This window comes from Cyprinus carpio, chromosome A3, assembly GCF_018340385.1.
Source record: "Cyprinus carpio isolate SPL01 chromosome A3, ASM1834038v1, whole genome shotgun sequence".
NCBI classification, from domain to species: Eukaryota; Metazoa; Chordata; class Actinopteri; order Cypriniformes; family Cyprinidae; genus Cyprinus; species Cyprinus carpio.
The window spans coordinates 31,562,350-31,581,615 of record NC_056574.1 but is presented as its reverse complement, the minus strand read 5'-3'; the positions used below and the strand labels follow the sequence as shown (position 1 = coordinate 31,581,615).

At 39.3% G+C, this 19,266-nt stretch overlaps 2 protein-coding genes across 3 annotated transcripts in view; one reads left to right on the top strand and one right to left on the bottom strand.

The window, feature by feature from the left end:
* LOC109056091 (retinoic acid-induced protein 1) overlaps window positions 1-3,365 on the top strand; it is a 60,489-nt gene extending 57,124 nt beyond the window's left edge. The window contains exon 5 of the mRNA XM_042730302.1: window positions 357-3,365. Within this exon, the coding sequence (XP_042586236.1) occupies window positions 357-365 (9 nt within the window). The 3' untranslated portion in view covers window positions 366-3,365. The remainder of the gene's footprint in view (window positions 1-356) is intronic.
* Window positions 2,719-18,420, bottom strand: LOC109056088 (sterol regulatory element-binding protein 1). Of its 2 annotated transcripts, none has more exons than XM_042730308.1 (19): window positions 18,009-18,420; window positions 14,776-15,282; window positions 13,785-13,957; window positions 13,521-13,673; window positions 13,019-13,237; window positions 12,701-12,815; window positions 11,836-12,062; window positions 11,550-11,727; window positions 11,261-11,445; window positions 10,894-11,155; window positions 10,481-10,647; window positions 9,372-9,540; window positions 9,150-9,258; window positions 8,620-8,729; window positions 8,395-8,527; window positions 6,773-6,938; window positions 5,454-5,636; window positions 5,055-5,166; window positions 2,719-4,183 (listed from the first exon to the last, which is right to left on the bottom strand). In XM_042730308.1, the coding sequence occupies exons 1-19, from the start codon at window positions 18,109-18,111 to the stop codon at window positions 3,963-3,965; spliced, it is 3,492 nt and encodes a 1,163-aa protein (XP_042586242.1). In that variant the 5' UTR covers window positions 18,112-18,420; the 3' UTR covers window positions 2,719-3,962. The 2 variants fall into 2 exon arrangements, with proteins under 2 accessions (XP_042586242.1, XP_018928861.2); XM_019073316.2 differs by having other exon boundaries at window positions 11,908-12,062.
* Window positions 18,421-19,266: the final 846 nt, after the last annotated feature.

The window sequence follows — 19,266 nt, the reverse complement described above, 5'->3', positions numbered from 1 at the left end:
GAACTGGCTTTTGTTAGTTAAAGAAATATTACAAAAGACTAACAGGATGGAAAGTCGACAATGCTTTAAAAAGATATAATAAGACATATTACAACCATATTTCCAAGGAAACAAAATGTAGCCTATTGTCAACATTTCTAATTGAGTATGGAAATATGAACAACTTGTAACCTAAATAATTTAAAATTCATTTCAGTGAATTGTGATAAATGTAACTAAAATGACTTCCTCTTTAAAAACTGTGAATTGAGACATATGAGGGGGTTTGGCTTGAAGATGTATATGACCCAGCAATATTTCAGAAAGCTCCAGAATATTTCTCCACCTTACACATTTCAAATGGCTCTGTTTTTCAGGCAATGTAATATCCCAACACATGAGGACTGGTGAATGTCACCTGTGCAGTAGAACAAGGACATGCGTCTGCCTGTGTGCTAGCTGCAAGTTGCTGTGGACACCCGAAACACCGAGAACAACTGGGGCTTCAGCCGAAGCACAAAGATACTGTAGCAATACCGACCCAAGATCAGATCATCTCTGAATCCATCCGGCCCGGCCCAAACACAAGACCCTTAATGACCAAACGCGGGAAAAGGGAAAGACACTTTTGTTCTGAATCCGAATGTGCCATTCTTCCATTTTATTCTGTGTTCTGGAGCGGATGTTATCTGTCAGGGACACCTGGTGGCAGATTTGGCCTGCTGCCCCGAGCACTGGCTGGCACAGACGCATTTCCGCTGTGGAAGGGGAATTGAAATTTGAAGATGTCATGCAACATGCACTCACTGGATGTATTTCAATGGACACTTAATGTTACTAAGAAAAAAATAAAATTGTACATGGTGTGCTTTACAGGTTTAAATATTCTGATATCATGAAAAAAAGAACATATAAATGCATTATTTTAATATATTGCTACTCCAAGATGTAGGCTTATTTTCATGTGCATTTGAAGACAAAACAGCACCACTGAGATGTCCAACTGTGCATCTGGATGACTAAAATATCCTGCGTTCATATATCAGCTGCTCAGCATTTAGGGGTTAGTTCACCTGAAAAACGGGAAATTCTGTCATCATTCACTCACCCTCATGTCGTTCCAAACCTGCATGAGTTTCTTTCCTCCGTGAAACAAACAAAAAAGTCAAATTTCAGACCGTTATTTAAATGTCAGTCTGTATATCACATGATTTTTAAGTATTTATGGTGCATTTTTGTCATTTTGGAGCTTGACAGCTCTAGTCCCCATTGACTTTCAATGCATGGAAAAGGGCAGCTTGGACATTCTTCTAAATAACTCAAATGCACAAAGTCAGTCATATGGGTGTGAAACGACATCCGAACGAGTAACTAATGTCAAAACTGTATTTTTTTGGTTGAACTTTAAGCTCACGAAAGCCTCGGCAAAGTGAAACGATCTATACCACAAACCGATTTTACATTTCTGTTCATGTTATTTGTGAAACGATGCGGAAGACGACGTGAAATGAGAATTCACAGTCATTTAATCAGATGTATATGTAATTAACAGAATATAGCCTTCACTCCACTGCAGTATAACAGGTAAGAGATGACAGAACCATCACGTAATTATTTGATTCCTGATTCTAAGTAATTGTGTATATAAGTATTTGATGCTGTTTAAATGTAAAATGTGATGTACTATTATAATTGTGTATAGTATTTCTTAGAGATGTTTATTTTCTATAAAACAAATATGTTATTGCTTACAAAAGTTATTAAAACAACGAATCAAAATGATTGTTTTTTTGGAATTGTGTTTGTTTACAGCTCATACTGTGATGCTGGGTGTGTGTGTTTTTTTTTTATGTAACACTGCCATGAAATATAATAGATGTGTGAACATGAACAGCTGTCTTTGGAACTGAGATCAAAATCACGTTTTGTTTTCTTTCTGTGCATCTTTTTCGGCGTTCAACACAATTCAGTGCTATTATCCTTAAAGATGTCGCTGTCTCACAGCCTGTGCTCCCAAATTACATCTGGAGGCATACGGAAAACAGATCTATGCCTGCTTGCTTTCTTAACACCTTTATTTACTCTGCTGGGTGCTTCTGTTGGTTTAGAAACCATTCTGTTTCAGGTTGAAGAGTTTTGCATAAATGTTCAGCCCACCTGAAGTGAACATCTCACCACCAGCACACATGACTTTCTGTATTTATTTCTGGAAATTATATCTTTTCAAGTATCAACGCAATATTCATACATTGTCATGTCTCACAGAATATAAAAACAAGTGAAAAATTGCATTGCCACAAATGCACTTATAATGAAGTTGATGGAAATCATGCTAAAATGCACAGTTCTGCAACAAGAATAGAAGCAAAACCTAAACAGGAGACCGGGGCTAGTTGTCACACTTTTTGTACTTCTGTACACAGATACTGTAAATATTTCCACTGTTACTTTAAGATGTTGGCTAAAATCTGTAAGACATTTAATGTTTAATGCTCATCAAGGCTGCATTTATCTGATCAAAAACATAATGTTGTGAAATTTTAAACAATTTAAAATAACTGTTTTCTATTTAAATATATTTTAAAAGGACAGTGCACCCAAAAATTGTCATTATTTACTCTACCTTGTGTTGTTCTAATGTCATATGCCCCTTCCTCTTTCCTTTTAGAATGACAAAAAGAGTTCACTCAGACTCGCCCAGGAAAAGCACACAAGTTGTGAAAAAACCCGCAGAAAGGATTTCATTACAAAAGACTTTTATTTACATTTGTAAGAATAAATCAAACAGAAGACAACAGGATATGCTATGTGTGCGCCTGCGAGTTTAAACACGTTTCGTCTTTGAGACTCGATCACAAGCACTACAGAAAAGTTAGCGTACAAGTAATGAATGTCAATTGCGACTCTCACGGTTACTGCGAATAGAAAACATGTCTAGTAATCAGAGTCCGTACACAACGGTGACTAGAGATGAAATACAAATATGCTTCTCTCCCTAACAAGAGTTGCAGGCAGATCTTCACATCGCTATCAAAACTTCTCTTTGGATAAAGATGTCTGATGTCTTTGCTTTAGAGTCAATTCTTCAATAACATTCGATGCAGATGAAATTATTTGGATTTACTAACTCCAATGGAAGACTGGTTGGAAAATACAAACTAAACAGTGGATTCAATGGCAACCGGTGGGCTTCTTGTTGTCTGTAGGTGACCGAGCAGCCCACTCGCTAAATAGTGCAAATGGACACAAATCCAGTGAAACTGTATTTATTTAGTTCTGCTGACTTCTGGGTCAACTGCAGCAGCACGACAAAATGTGCCGTCAGCCCCTCTTCAAATACTGCTCTCCCACAGAGTCAGACAAATCATAAATACACTCATTTAAAACATATATACAAAGAAAAATTATTTTTATAAAGCCTTAATTTTCTCAAATCAATATGCAGAATTCATCTCAGATGATAACGTGCTGTAAGTAGGAACTACTTTATTCAACTCGAGGTTGATATCGTAATGTCTCTCAAAGGTGCTAATAGTAAAGCAAAGCTTTACAATACGTTTCCAATTCAACCAGGGACCAGGGTCCAGTTCACCCCACCAAATCACCATCTAGTGGCCCAAGTCAGCACTGACGGTGCATCGCTTCACAAAGCCATGTCACAGAAGAAAAACATTCTCCTTGATTTCTTTTAGGGCAGATAAATAAGTTAAATATTCAATTTCATATCAAAAATGTCAAGCAAACACTGCGTTTGGATGAGGGTCCCGTTATTGCCTCTTCATCTCATCATTGGTTTTGAATATGCAGTTCTGAATTGTTGGGGAGAGTCGAAACAGTCTTGGTGTTCTTGGATGATACTGAGGCCTGAAATAAAGAGCGTGTTGATTCTCGATTGAGAGATCTTGGGGTGTGTTTGTAAAAGTGCTCTTAAGTGTGTGTGTGTGTGTGTGTGTGTGTGTGTGTGTGTGTTGGTGTGTAGTTGGCTAGGTGGACGTGACGGTCGTTCCGCTGCCTAGTTTGATGATCATCTGTTGGCAGTCGTGGAGGGTGCGTTTGTCGCCTAGTTTCTCCAGCGTCCGGGCGGCATCCACCAGCATGCCCACCCTTTGGCCTGGAGCTGAGAGGAAGGAAGGGGGCAGATAGCGGCACGCCAGCATCACGGCCTCTGCCTGCTCCCGCTGGCCTGGATGCACCTCACACTCTTCTGCAGAAACACACACATTAACTGTCAATGGAGTTACTCGTCTATTGGCTGAACTTTTAGGAACTGCAACACAATACATGATTTCAATTGATTTGGAATAATGATAGAATGACGATGTGATTCAGATCAAGTTCACAGCTTGTGACTGGCAATATAATACATATAACATGATTATAGCTTATATATATATATATATATATAGTTTTAAAAATATTTCATAATAATAATAATGTTTTTACTGCATTTATTAACAGCATTATTATGGAATATTATAAAAACTGAAAATAACTCTTTTTGAATATCTTTTCAAATATAATTTATTCCTGTGATGTAAAGCTGTATTTTCAGCATCATTATGCCAGTCTTCAGCGTCACATGATCCTTCAGAAATCATTCTAATATGCTGATTAAATGCTCAAGAAACATTTCTGATAATTATTAATGTTAAAATGTGATTTTCATCAGTATTCTTTGATGAATAGAAAGATCAAAAGAACAGCATTTATTTGAAATAGAAGTCTTTTGTAGCATTATAAATGCCTTTACTGTCCCTTTTGATCAATTCAATGCATCCTTGCTAAATAAAAGTATTCATTTCTAAAAAAAAAAAAAAAAAAAAAAAAAAATCCTTTATAATAAATACGGACCCTAAACTTTTTAACTGTAGTGACATTGATAAAAGTAACTAATTCCATCGCTGGTATGCATATTGAACCTGAAGGCAACATTTAAACTCGGTTGTTCAAACAAATGATTATTCTTTCTTTAATGTAATAAATTCTATTCAAATAAAGACATTTAAAACAAATGCTTTCAAAAAGTGAGACTTGGCAATGCTCTGCACAGACACACGAATGTGGCGCATGTTCACCTGTTCTGCTTCCAGGCGTGGCGCGGCGGCGCAGACTGCGGTCCAAGAGCTGGTGTGTGCGTGTTGGACTGGCTCCCGCCATCAGCCGAGCTGTGGCCTCATGCAGGAACAACTGCAGAGAGAGAAACAAAAGAACCCACGCTAAATAACCCAGCCTGCACAACGTCAGCTCAACCAAGAAAATAACGTGCTTTTGATGTCAAACATATTCATACAAAAAAGTCTGGGTGGCATTATGAAAATATACCGTTTGATGGTTATATAAGATTTTAATCACACTGCCTGACCCAGGACAAGTTGTATGCAATAGTTAACGTAAACAGATCATTTCTTAGTTCAATGAACAATCTACATAAATATGAGCAGGTCATGTTTTTAGTGTGGACTCTGGCCTCTCACCCTGCGCATGGCCGGTCTGAAGCTCTGGGCGAGTTTGCGGAGCGAGCTGAGGTCCTGCTGGAAGCCCTGCAGCTCTGCAGGCGAGGCGGCTGTCGGGGAGCTCTGCTGAGACGCCACCTGCTGCTCCCGCCACACATTAGTGCGCGTCACCAACAACAGATCACACAGCAGCAACTGCACCAGCTACAGCACAGACAGAGACAGACATCCAGTCATTCCATAAGAAAAGCCTTGAGATGGTTCTCTTTGAGAGCACAAATGCCATCTGCGTGTGTGTGTGTGTGTGTGTGTGTTTGTGTGTGTGCGCACAACACACAGCAAAAAACAACATGCTCAAATAAAGAACAGTTTGTGTTGTTATACAAATGATGTCTTGACATCTGTTTAATATCATTAAAATTAGGTGCTGCCAAACATTATTTTCCTCCAAATGTTTGATACCCAATTCGCATATTTTTACATAAATTGACAGCTTAATAAATGAGAATTTTCTTTTCTTAGGATGGAACTAAATGCCTTTTGAACAACATTTAATTATTACAATTTCACTTAGAGGGAAAAAATATACAAACATATTTAGACACTTAAAAATGTATAAATGTTTTTGGACAGTTTACATTTAAATAATAATAACAAAACAAATATATAAACAAAACAATAAAATAAAATAATCGTATTATTATTATTAAAATATTACAAATATGAAAACGTAATCGGTGTTTATTTTAAAAGACAGCACAAAAGACACACTTTTCAACAAAAACACTTGATAAAGTATTGAAACATTTTATGCTTGTGTTGTTATTGTTAACTAAACTAAAAAAAACTTTTTTTTAATTAAAGCTAAAAAAAAAAAGAAAGAAATTAATTTTAATTTTAAATTTGAATATGAATAAGTATGAGTAATGGATGGCTGAAGTAAGTTTACATACAATTTTTTTTTAATAAAACTAAATGAATAAATGAAATAAAGCTCAATAGAAAGATTAAAAAAGTAAAAAATTGAAATTAAAAATGTTCATTTAAAAAAATGTGGTTGTACATGTTCAGAAACAACATGATGAACTACTACCATGACATCTGTGTTAACTTGAGGAGAACTGACTTCATTCATCACCCTGGGACCAGTTAGTTAAAAGTAACTTGTGTGTGTTCAGTCACTGCGGTCCAGCTCTGTATTGCACTGCAGGAACATTGCACAGTTGAGGCACATGCAATGCAACTACAATGCACTACAGCCCTGTCCAAGACAAAACCCACACCGCAAACTATCTGCTCCACATAATAAAGAGAATCAAACTGTGCATGTGCGGACCTACCTTGTCTAATGTGTTGGTGCTGCAGTGTGGGCCAAGATTGAGGCTGTCTCTGAACAGGCCGCTGGCTTTCTCACAGTAGCTGAGGCTGAGCTGGTAGTTCTCTGGTTTGGCCAGCAGGGAGCGTACCGCTTTAAAAGTGTTAAGACAGGCTTTGGGCAGTGGACTCCTGCAAGACAAACAGGATGTGCTTAGCACAGACTGAGCTGAAAGCAATAAACTGACACAAAACACACATCAAACGAAGTGTTATTCCTGGACGGCGAGTGGAAAGATAAATGCGGCTGTATCAACAAAGAGTGATTCACCAGGAAAAGATGAGAGCAACTGATAACTGCAGTCTCTTTACAACCAATTTGATCTTTATTTACTTGTGGTAATATATTTTTTAAAGTAAATATGGTTTGAGAGTACCATTAGGGGGTGAATTTAACAGCTTTTCCTGGAGAAACCACAATAATAATAATAATAATAATAATAATAATGATAATGTTTTGATATGTATATATATAATTTTAGAGAAAGAAAAAAAATTAAATAAATTCAGTGCACAAAGACTGAAGTCTTTGGTTCTTTTAATTGTGATGACCTGGGCTTCCATACCCCCTCAGCAGTGCCACAAACTGATCACCTCCATGCCACACCGAATTGAGGTAGTAATTAAAGCAAAAGGAGCCCCTACCAAGTATGAGTACATCTACAGTAAATTAACATACTTTCCAAAAGGCCAACAATTTACTAAAAAATTTTTTTTTATTAGTCTTATGAATTATTCTAATTTGTTGAGATCGTGAATAAGTGGGTTTCTGTTAAATGTGAGCCAAAATCATCACAATTAAAAGAACCAAAGACTTAAACTACTTCAGTCTGTGTGCACTAGATTTATTTAATACGCGAGTTTCACAATTTGAGTTGAATTACTGAAATAAATGAACTTTAAATAATAAAAAAAAACTGTTTAAAATGTACAATTATTCTGTGACACTGCCAGTGTTACTGTTAACTAAAACTATAACAATTAAAAATAGTTTTTTTAATTGAAATAAAGCTGCAATAAAATGCAAATACTACATGAATAAAAAATAAATAAATAAACAAACACTAAATTTTATTGAAAATTACAAATGGCAGAATAACTGAAGAAATAATATTAGTACTTAAACTTATTTTAAACTAAAACTGAAATAAAAATAAATAAATATTGGAAAAAAATAAATATAAAAAAAAAAACTAACAAAAATAAAAGTGCATAAAATTACAAAACATAAAACATGAAATATATAGAAATAAAAAGCTCATTTAAAATAGAAAAAAATATATTTAGCTAATTATACTAAAACAACATTTCTTAGCGCTGTTGAACAGTTTTTTTTGTAAATTTAAAATATTTGTAGGATTTTTTTTATTTTTTATTATTTATATATTAAAAACATACAGAAATAATACTAAAAGAGCACACTTTGTTGTTGTCAAATGTGTCCATAGACAACATCTAAACTACTACCAGGAACCCGTGTAATCAACAAGAGCAACCTTTCAGCCAATTTGATCTTTATTCACTTAATAATATTTTTGAAAGTAAAAATGGCGTGCGTTTCCTGTAGACTATGTCACATGTTACTCACTCAGCGGTCTGAAGGCTGCGTGGCAAGTGCTCCACCGCCGGGTACAATCTCTCTGCCGCCACATCATCTCCCTGGAGCCAATTAATGATCACCACGGCAACCGACGACCACCATTTCGAGTGAGGGTCACATCCTGGAGGTCAATGACACAATGGTGATCGCACACTCATGAAGTGTCCCCAAAACTACACTCGGGGTCAAAGCAGAAGTTGACTGAGAGCTGACCTGTAACAGTGGCCATGTTTGATCCGATGGCGAAGGACTGTGTCGTGGCTCCTGCTGCGTCTGACGCACTGGTGAGTAACTGCAGGTATTCCAGAGAGTCTGAGTATTCTCTGTCAAAACACACACACACACACAACTCAAATAAGCAGCCCAATCACAATAAAAGTGATTCAAAACCAAAGCGTATGTAAAATAAAGTGTCACAAAAGCTTGGCAGCAAAAATCTTGCTAATTTGAGGTACACCGATATAGCTTTCTGATGTAATAAGAATCATATTTGGGCACACATTAAAATTAACTTTCATTTAATGTTTCTGGAGTGAATACACTTATTTACTGATGCCAATACTGATTATTATATTATGGGCAATATTATAAATCTGTACTATTTTGCTCAAATTTTATTCCCCGAAACCATGTTGACACTTAACCTCTAATCTAGAATTTCACATGCTTCAGTGAAATCAGACATCAAGAAGTAGAAGCCTGCATGAGATTGTGTGTAAAGCAGCATTGAGAAGATCACCCACCCATCTCCATCAGTGAGGTTCTTGTCGCCTCGCGGCTGTGCCACACAGTAGAGGGCCTTCTCCAACAGATGCTCGCGGAACGCCTGGGTCACCTGAGCCAGCGGGTCAACTACAGACAAACCCAAAAACACCGGGGAATCATTATCAGGAGCACATTATTAAACACACAACACAATAAAAAAGCGGATCCCTTCAGCCTGATTTTCTCAGTATGGTGCTGACCTGAGTTCCCTGCCTGGCTGTAGATGCTCTCTTTAGGGGTGCTGCGTATGGACCAGTCCTCATCCACAAAGAAACGATGACCCAGCGGGTGACACAACCACTGCATGGCAGGAGGGACGCTTCCACTGGGCGAGAGACAGGCCTGCCGAGCGCTGCTCAAGAACACTCGCTGCAGGACAGAAAGATTAAAAGTCATATCTCCACTTAGCATGTGCAGCACGCGAACAAAATATGGATACACTATCAAAAATGAAAGCAAGTGCAATTCAAATAACTACTGGATGAAAAGAGAGATTCGGATGCTGTTCCAAAACCTAGTGAGATTTCTACCAAGGCAGCATTTTAAGTGTCACACATGCACTACTGTCGCCAAGTCTAACAAGTACGTGCACTTCTAAGATCTCTCATTTTGGGCAAAGTCTAAGGCAGCACTGCATGTATCCTTGGTGCAAAATCCAATCCCAGAATGCACTACGACAAGCTTAGTGAAAAATAAATCCAAGACCAGGTGAGAGAAATGCTGACTTTAAGTAAAATTCATTCGGTAATGGAAACCACTGCAATGAAATTACAAATGGACTATTTCACCAAATATTAATGTGCACTATGCATTTTTATGCTTATTTAGAGTACCATGCTGTTAGCTTAATAACATGCTAATGGCAAACTCCATTGAAAATGCAAAGTATACTTCAGTTTTGACTCCACTATATAGTGCTAAACCAACACAGGTGCTTGATACAACCAAAATGGAAAGTTTCATCCCTGTCCAGTGTTGATTGCTCACAATTTCCTTCCAGAAGTTCTGAGCAATTAAAAAAGTCTTTGTATTCATTTACCTTAAGAGTTTCTGGTATACTGAGTATGTTCGGTTAGAAAAACTGGGTTGCACACTTAGGTTATGCACATATTATAATCTATGTAATTTATGTCAGGTGCACTGTGAACACACCTTAGCGTACATGTAAAAACTGACATATACTTAGGGCTTAACTGTCAGTTGCTGCCCATGTACAGTCGCTTTTGAGTAGACAGCAGAGCAGGTAGACAGCAGAGCAGCGCACTAGGTTGTGGAACAGGGCTGCGAGTGTGCACGTGTGTGTACTAACAGTAGTGAAGTGAAGCAGGCGGGGCAGGCTGGTTTTAACCCGGAGGGCTGCAGACACATAGATTTCAGCCAGTGTGGCGACGGGGAGACAGTCTCCTGCACACTCGGCCAGGTTGAGAGCGCTCAGTGCCATGTGGATCGCAGAGAGGTGGCTTCCTCCAAGCTTGCCTGCACACAGATCAACATCATGAGCAAGTGGCTAGAAAGCTCTAGAAAACCACACTTTTCTTTCAAACATATTGGCCGCCATACATTTGTGTGGATATGTGCATGCATTCATTATTAGTTTTACTATGACGAACCAATAGATGAAATTCGACAGTCAAATGTGAAAGTCAGAGAGTGTAAAAAAGGGGGCCTAACAGTCGCTCTTCACAAGTTTAGCTGATTCCTCTATATGCTAGAGTGACTTACCGGTCATGTGGAGTTGGTGTAGACGGTGGTAGACCAATGCAGCATCGCGGCAGCTCTTACATGCATCTTCCTGTAGGGGGCGGTTGGAACGGAGGGTTCCGGCGCGGCTGGCTAGCCAGCGGCCCACCCACAGTCTCTGCAGACACAGACGCAGGGCAGACCACAGCACCGCACACGTCAGGTCCAGCTGAGACGTGGGCAGAGGACGACCGAGAGCTTTGAGGCATGTCCAGAGGTTCTGAGAGGCCTGAGCAAAGTCTCCCTGCAGAAAAACATTCGAGAAACGGATATCAGATGTGTAGAAGAGGGTCTGGTGAAATCTGACCTCCAGATCAATAACAGATGAGAGCAAGAAAGCGTTTTATACCCTGGCTAGATCCAGATCGGCCTGTTTGCGGTGTCTCCAGAAGAGGACAGATGATTCTGAGTGGGGTCTGGTCACAGGCTCTCCATACACGAGCAGGCGGATCAAAACTCCAGCGACCAGGACACCGTTCAACAGCCACAACAGAAGAGTGGGCAGCATCCAATCCATCCAACCCCAAGACTCAGCTACACGTATCAAAACCAGATTGGATTGTTACCATTAAGATTGGGATGGGATGCTACTTTGAACATATTGTGTCTCTCACGAGCGAAGCGGTGAGTATAAGCACCTGCTTCCGGCACCGCCAGCGGACTCCTTCCTGTGTGTCCAGAGACAGTCGTCCCAGAGCTGCTCCAGTCGCCACACAGCAGGGACGCCAGCGGGTTAAAGGACAGGAAGAGCAGGGTGAAGGCACACAGAGCCATGCGAGAGCGGTCCAGCATTCCTCCAGCCCTCTCAACCCCAGGCTAATAGAGAGAACAGGAAACAGAAATTGGAGTTAAATTATTACATTATTATTCTTCCAAGTTCTTGACCTCAAGCAATCGAATTATCCACCACACACTAACACATACAATTACTTCACGGCTGATGCCAATTTCATTAAAGGCATGACAGGAGCTCTGGAAGATCTGAGTTTCTGCTACCTTGCTGTCTTCTTCCATCGGGCTGTCTGGCTCCGAGTCGCTGCCGTGGTGCGAGAAAGGGCCGCTGGATTGAGGCGAGCCGACATCTGATGCTGGAGGGGTGGGGATTTCTGGTTTCACATCCACCTCCATGATCACAAGGTCCTTCAGAGACTCTGAGGAGGAGAAGAGACAGGTCAATGCAAAGACAACCAAAGCCCAACATTTCAAAAAGAAATGTGCTTAGGTGTATAAAATGTGCACTTGTTATGTACTTGCAGATAATATATTACTGGAAAACTGTATACAAAATAACTGTATAATAAATACAAAAAAACTGTACTTGCAGATAATATATTACTGGAATAAAAAGCCATTTAAGTGTATTTAAAGAGAGACATCTGCATGACTAGTAAACTTTTAAAAAGTGCACTTTTTTAATAATGTCAAATTAGATTAGATTTTAAATCATTACATTCATTATCTTTTGGCAGGCTTTAAAGTACACTTATTTTGATGTGTTGATTTGCATACTAAAGCACATGTAAAGCACTTGATTGTCATTTATATTGTTGTATTATTTGATAACACATTTACAGTTAAGATTTATAAATGTGTAATTACATATATATTTAAATATGTGACTAGTTTCAATAGAAGCACAATGATTGCCAGTACCTTCGGCAACATGCTTTAACTATATAATCAACAGAAGTAATTAAGAATTACATATAAAGATGCACTTAAGCGGGTCAAAAAGTAACTTTTATTAAATCATATTATTGCGTTGAATATAAATATAAACTGAACTTACTGTTCTTCTGAATGGACATCTTGAGTGCAATGTTCTCCTGCTTTAGTTTTTGGTTGGACTGCTGAAGGTAGCGAATGAAGTCAATGGCTTTCCTCAACACGGCCGACTTATTGAGCTGAATAAGAGAGAAGATTCATCTTATAATGATGTTAAAGACATCTTCTAGGTAAGATAAGAGCTAGGAAATCTACTTTGGTTAGCTCATACCATCTGGGTAAAGTATTCAAATGAATTTCAAGGGTCACTACATGGGGAAAGTTTCTCTTGGTGACTAAAGAACCAGATTTGTAATTAGGTTTTGACAGACTATGAGCCCACCTTAGCTTCTGTCCCAGCCACCAGGTCTTTGAGCTCAATGATCTTGTCGTTGATGGAGGAGCGGTAGCGTTTTTCAATGGCGTTATGGGCTGTGCGTTTCTCGCCCTTATGTGGTTGGCCGCCTGGTTTCCCGCTGATGGTGATGCGATTGATGGGCAGTTTCTCTGCGTCCACCATTAGTGGAACGGTGGTCAGGATAGTGCCTCCACTCATCAATGCCTGAGACAAGAGATGCACACATCCACAAATTAAAAACTGGGGCATTTGAAAAAAAAAAAAAGGTGACATATTATTAAAAATTTGACTTATTTAATTACCTTTGCCAAGGTTTAAATTTGACATTTAATATCAAATATCTTAAACATGGATCTACAGCACTACTAATACGATTTACAGCCAGTTCACACCAAGAACGAAACAATAAACTGAAGCAAATCTGCAGGTTTTTAAATTGGCTTGGTGCTATTTTGCAACTCTTGGTCTTGGGACTGTGTTTGTGTACCTGCAGTGAGGTGTTCTGGACTGTCGCCGTGGATGTAGCCAGCGATGTGATGCAGGGTGACGCTACTGTTGTTACCGTTGTTACTGTTGTTACTGGCTTCAAAGTTGTGAGTAAGAGAGAGTCTGCCTTAATGAACTGCGGCTGCAACAAAACCTGCATGCAAAAACACACGAAGAACGCTCAACGCACACAATAAAGGTTTTTTGGCTGTAAAATGTCAATTCTTGTGCATGTGGGCATCAGCAGGCTAATAACAGCACTTACAGGAACCTGCTGAACCTGAGGGGAGATGGTCTGTATGGGAGGGCTGGAGGAGGCGGTCAGGATTGGTGAAGCCGAGAGGCTCTGCACCTGGGCTTGGATGGCCATTGGCTGAACGTTCTGTGGAGAGGCGGGGAGACTCGGGATTGGCTGAGGGGAGCTCTGCTGAGTGACAGCTGCAATAACCAGATCACGGGAGGAAAGAAAGGCAAGAATTTCATTAAACATGCTTTGCAGTCTCACACCTACTTCTAGCTCACATAAGATTAATAATATCCTATGTATTTTTAAAACTTAAGATAAAAGTCAAGTGTGTGCTCATCACAGAAATCTCCAGTTCCTTCTGATGGGATGTCCGGTAAAGCTTGTCCCTGTAATAATAATAGTAAGGTGGCGGAGGGTCATTTAGGGTAACTATAGAAATACATAACTCACTTCACCGTGACTGAACTTTGAGCTACGCTAGTGTGATGTTGTATTCTCTCTTTGGCCTGGTAGAGACATTACCTAAGCCTTGATAAGCGGAATGAAACAAAATGATAAAAGCATATACAAAGAAAGAATGTGGGCTGGGCAGCTTTACACATGAACCCGATGTACGGTAAAAGTTCACTGGGTGTCCAGTGACTTCACCGTCTGCACCTTGAACTCAAATTGCCTTTTCATAAAAGATTACAGCTTCCTGAACAGGCCTGCTGGCATATGACTGATCAAAGGTGATGGATTTTATAGGCTTAGTAATGACATTATACTGTGCATTACTCATGAGCAACATGTGCTTAATCACTGCACAACAGAACACATAAACAATCTTTAAAAAAGGCTGTTGGAGTTAGACTGATTGCAACATCTAGTTACTATAAAGTTTTTCACGAGGCCCCCAAAACACTGTTGTCATGTAAATGAATGGCTCAAATGCATACGTTTTATTTTTAGTTGGTGTCATGTAAACACCTTCTTACTGATCATATTCTTTTAAGGTAATAAAACTGACCCGTATAGCTGTTCTGGTTGGGGTAAGTGACCACGGGCTGCTGCTGCTGCTGTGGTTGGGGTGTTGGTGAGCTGAAGAGGACCTGCTGGGTAGCGCCGAACACAGGGCTCTTCCCGGCCGGAGCAGCTTGGCTCGGGGCCGGCGGGGTGGAAGGGTGGAGGCTGGGAGATGGAGCAGGCTGAGCTTTGGGCTGCGTGGTCTGCAGTGTGCCGGGGTTTGCGGGGGTGGAGGTCACCTGCGCCAGAGGAGACTGCTGGAAAGTGGGAGGGTGAAACACCTTGTCTGGGATGGAGGAGCTGCGGGTGATGGGGGGGCCCAGCAGGGCGTCCAGGTGTGGGCTGCTGCTGAGGATGGAGGAGGTGTTGGTGGGCGTAGAAGAGGTGGGTGGAGGAGAGGAAGGGCTGGAGTGGGGCAGGACTGAGAGGTCCTGCGAGGGGGCAGGGAATGGAGCATGATCGAACAGCCCTCCAAACTCGATGTCCTGGTTGTTGATAAGCTGGAGCATATCTGGTAAAACATGACAATAGAGACGGATATAGTGAGCAGTGGGTACAAAAGCAACACCACGATCATCAGTTTGATTCCCAGGGAATGCATAAACTTAATCAGATGTACTGACAAAAAGTGTGTGTTTGACAGCACTGTAATAAAAGGGAGGTGTGTTACAATTAGATGACGTTATCCCCCAGATTAATCCAATCCTTCCAATGCAAAACATACTTTCAGAAGATAAACTACTCTTCAAAAGTCTGAGATTGGTAATACATTTGAATATTTTTGAAAGAAGTAGATGCTATTACCAAGATCTATTTGATCAAAAATACAGTAAAAACAGCAACACTGTGAAATATTATTACAATTTAAAATAAGTGTTTTCTATTTGAGTTTCTTTATTCATGTGAAGCAAAGCTGAATTTTCAGCATCATTACTCCAGTCTTCAAGATTTACTCGATGAATAGAAAGTTCAAAACAACAGCATTTATTTGAACAAGAATACTTTTGTAACATCATACATGTCTTTACTGACACTTTTTAAATCAATGCAATCAATCCTTTCTGAATAAAAGCACAAAAAATAAATAAAGAAATCTCACTTCAGGGAAAAATGGACCAAAATACTGATGACTCATATTACCCACATTTTTGCCCAACAAAATGTTCTTAAAAGCCCCTGTCTTGCTAGCAATAATAGCATGTAGCACATCATCTTGGCACATAATAAGAACATAGTGCACTTTAATTTCCTTCCCAACCATGAGTTGTTTGCAAAAGAAATATTTTGAATTCAATCATTTTAAAAACATCTTCGCTGCTTTCTTTTAAGTGTGGGTTTACCAGGCTATGAAGTAAACTAAAGCTTACTGGCTATTAAAATAAGGCACTCATATGCCCTGCCCTGGCTTCCTGCTGTAGAAACATAAATAAATAATAAATAATGTCTTTTTGTGGGGTTTTGTTTTTGCTAATTATATGAAGGTCCCATTTATTTCAACATTTATTTAAATTAGCATAATTTTTTTTAAGTGTAATGCACTTGCACAACTATGACCGTTCTTCCTTGAATATTCAACAAATGAATTAAATTAATTTTAATATGAACACAGTTGATGATCAGTATAACACACACAGCACTCATATTTTGCATTTACCTCCATATATTTTTTTCCTATTCTTTCTCCATCTCGCTGATCTCACAGACTTTTAAAAAAAGAACATGTAAAGGTTTTGTGTTTCATTTTCTACAAAGATTTTTCACTTTGACTGAGGAGTCAAGGCCTGTGAGATCCAAAGAGCACAGGTTCACTTCTACACTCATCAGGTCTGATCCCACATCTGCACTAAACCATGAAGAATTCAGCTCATGCTGCCGGGCTTTACTTCAGCACTAGGCTGGAGACACTGATCTGACTGCACAGTGCCCCATTACAGAGTTTCACCATTCCCTGAAAACCCTCTCGCACAAGGACAGAGACACAGCCCGGTCAAGATCATTCATCTCACAGCTGAGCCCAACAAATACAATCATTAGAGGAAATCATGACACCTCAGATTAGTTACGAAACTCAAAAAACTGCAAGCTACAAAAACACCTACGAAATTAAAGTCTGATAATTAGTGACAACACTCGGTGACCATTTATCAAGATAATATAAATCACATCCAATTAGTTGTGCCAATTAGTTGTGTAAAGTCCATTTACACACCCTAAAGGCACAATTCATCCTCTTGAAAGTAACATTACAGTGAATTTTATATATTAATCATCATATTTATTTATTTACTTAAAATGCAAATAGTCAGGAGAGTTCATTCACAGTGTAAAAAAAAACTATCGCAAAAGTATGGGGTGAAAAAAAAATTTAAACCTCAAAATGTGTATTGCATACATCATGTGACCCCATATAACACGAGACTCCTTCAGTGTGCACAACAATGGCGGCGGCCAGTGTGTTTGTATGAGGTGATCGCGCTCAGCCAATCAGAGGCCTGGAAAGCGCCTCGCTATGTGAGGTTACTACCGGACAACGTCCGCTTCAGCGCAGGGTTACCTTCGGTCACCTCGCTACATTCACTGGACAATTAATAACATCAGTACTGAAGGCTACTATGATGCAGAGAATATAAATGTAAACGAATGCACAAGGTGGTATATATATATATATATATATATATATATATATATATATATATATATATATATATATATATATATATATATATATATATATATAATCACACTCTGAAGATAATTCCGTGTCGAATAATTTATTTTAACACATTTTGGTGTGAGATACAGAACCGATGCCGTTTTATGCGCTTAGGTCTTAAAATATGAAGGGACTAGCCGATAGTAACCTCGCGTGACGTCACCGACCCAAGTTTTTTGGGGTGGGGGGGCGCTCTCAATGCAACTTCTGCTGCTACACAATGAACACTATCCAGTCTAATGACACCTTGCGTTTATTTTCTATTTCATGAAGTCTAACATACAAACCATGCGCAAATACAGCAGCCGGGCATCTGATTTTTGTTTTCGTAGCTGACGCCCACCAGATCCCGGACAGCCCCGGGTCAGACCTACTGCACCTCCACTGTCACTGTTAGCATGTTTTATCCACCTTTAAGTGGATAAAGGTGATTCTGAACAATATGTATCGGTCCTTAAACTACACACAAATCATTTGTCCAGCCTGCCGACCAGCAGCGCGAGTGTAAACAAACGATCTCTTACCGTCGATGTCGTTGAGCAGAGCCGTGTCAATATCGCTCGGATCATGAAAAGTCAAACTGGAGTCCAGGGTGTCCAGTGACTGGTCGTCAAAAGACAGATTCATTGTCCCCGAATGCTCTTTCAAGCTGACTTCAGAAGTATTCGAGTCCCAGTAACACACGCAAAGAGCGTTATTCCATATAAACCGAGAACTTCTTGCACAGAGCAGATGTGAGCGGACATTTACTGGCTGCGTTTCTTAAGATCCCTCCGCTTAATTCTGCACAAATTCAGCTTTGTTGCTGATGCTGTCAACTACCTGCTCGCGTCCGTTTCCATGCTGCCTCGCAAGGCAAAGTTGACTTAAGAGTTTGCTTTGCACATTAGCATGCTAACTGAGCGCGCCAGGCAAACCCACAGACCGCCGTGGATGATTGACACGCCGCCCAACCAATCAGAACTCGCTCTTTTACTTGACGCTCTTTCACATGACGTGCGCACTCTCGGTACAGCCTTGAGATTGACTTTTTACTGTAACGTTTTGGATTGTTATTATCATTTTTGTCGCAGTTTTTTTTTTAGCATATATTATTTATTTTAAGTATTTAAATGTTTAAAATTATTTGTAAGCTAGTTACACAGGTTAATACTTAGACTGACCTGTTTAATTAATACGCTGACAGTCAATATGTGTTAAAAGAGTATAAGTATTCGATATATGCTTAATATGAAGTGCCGAATAAAAAGCCCCTTTTTGTTTACAAAATCTCAGTCGGCAGCGGCATGGTCGGGATTCCAGTGGGCTTGTCCCCGTCAGCCAATCAGAGTTAAGCAGAGGCGGGCGCTGGGCGATCAAGTTAGTCTGAGCCGCAGCGATGACTCCACCTGTAGAACCAGAGAAACCGACCAATAGGGAGTCCGAAAGCGAGTGGGGTGATATGACGACACACGTGTGGCTCCGTGATTACATCATGTGTTTCTCATAGAATAAAGGTAATAAACCTGAACGGGGATAATTAAAAATAATAAAATAATTATACTAATAAAAAATATACTAATAAAAAATACTATTAGTATACTAATATACTAATAAAAAATAGTAAAATAATTTTATAATAATAAAAAAATTAAATACATCAATTATTATGCACAAAATATATCATTCGCTTAAAAATGAATATAAATACACAAATTGATCAAGAAATTAATCTAAATAGGATGGATCTGCCCTTAATAATTAGTTGTCGTTGCGTTGACAAATTGAAGTAATTCTATACTG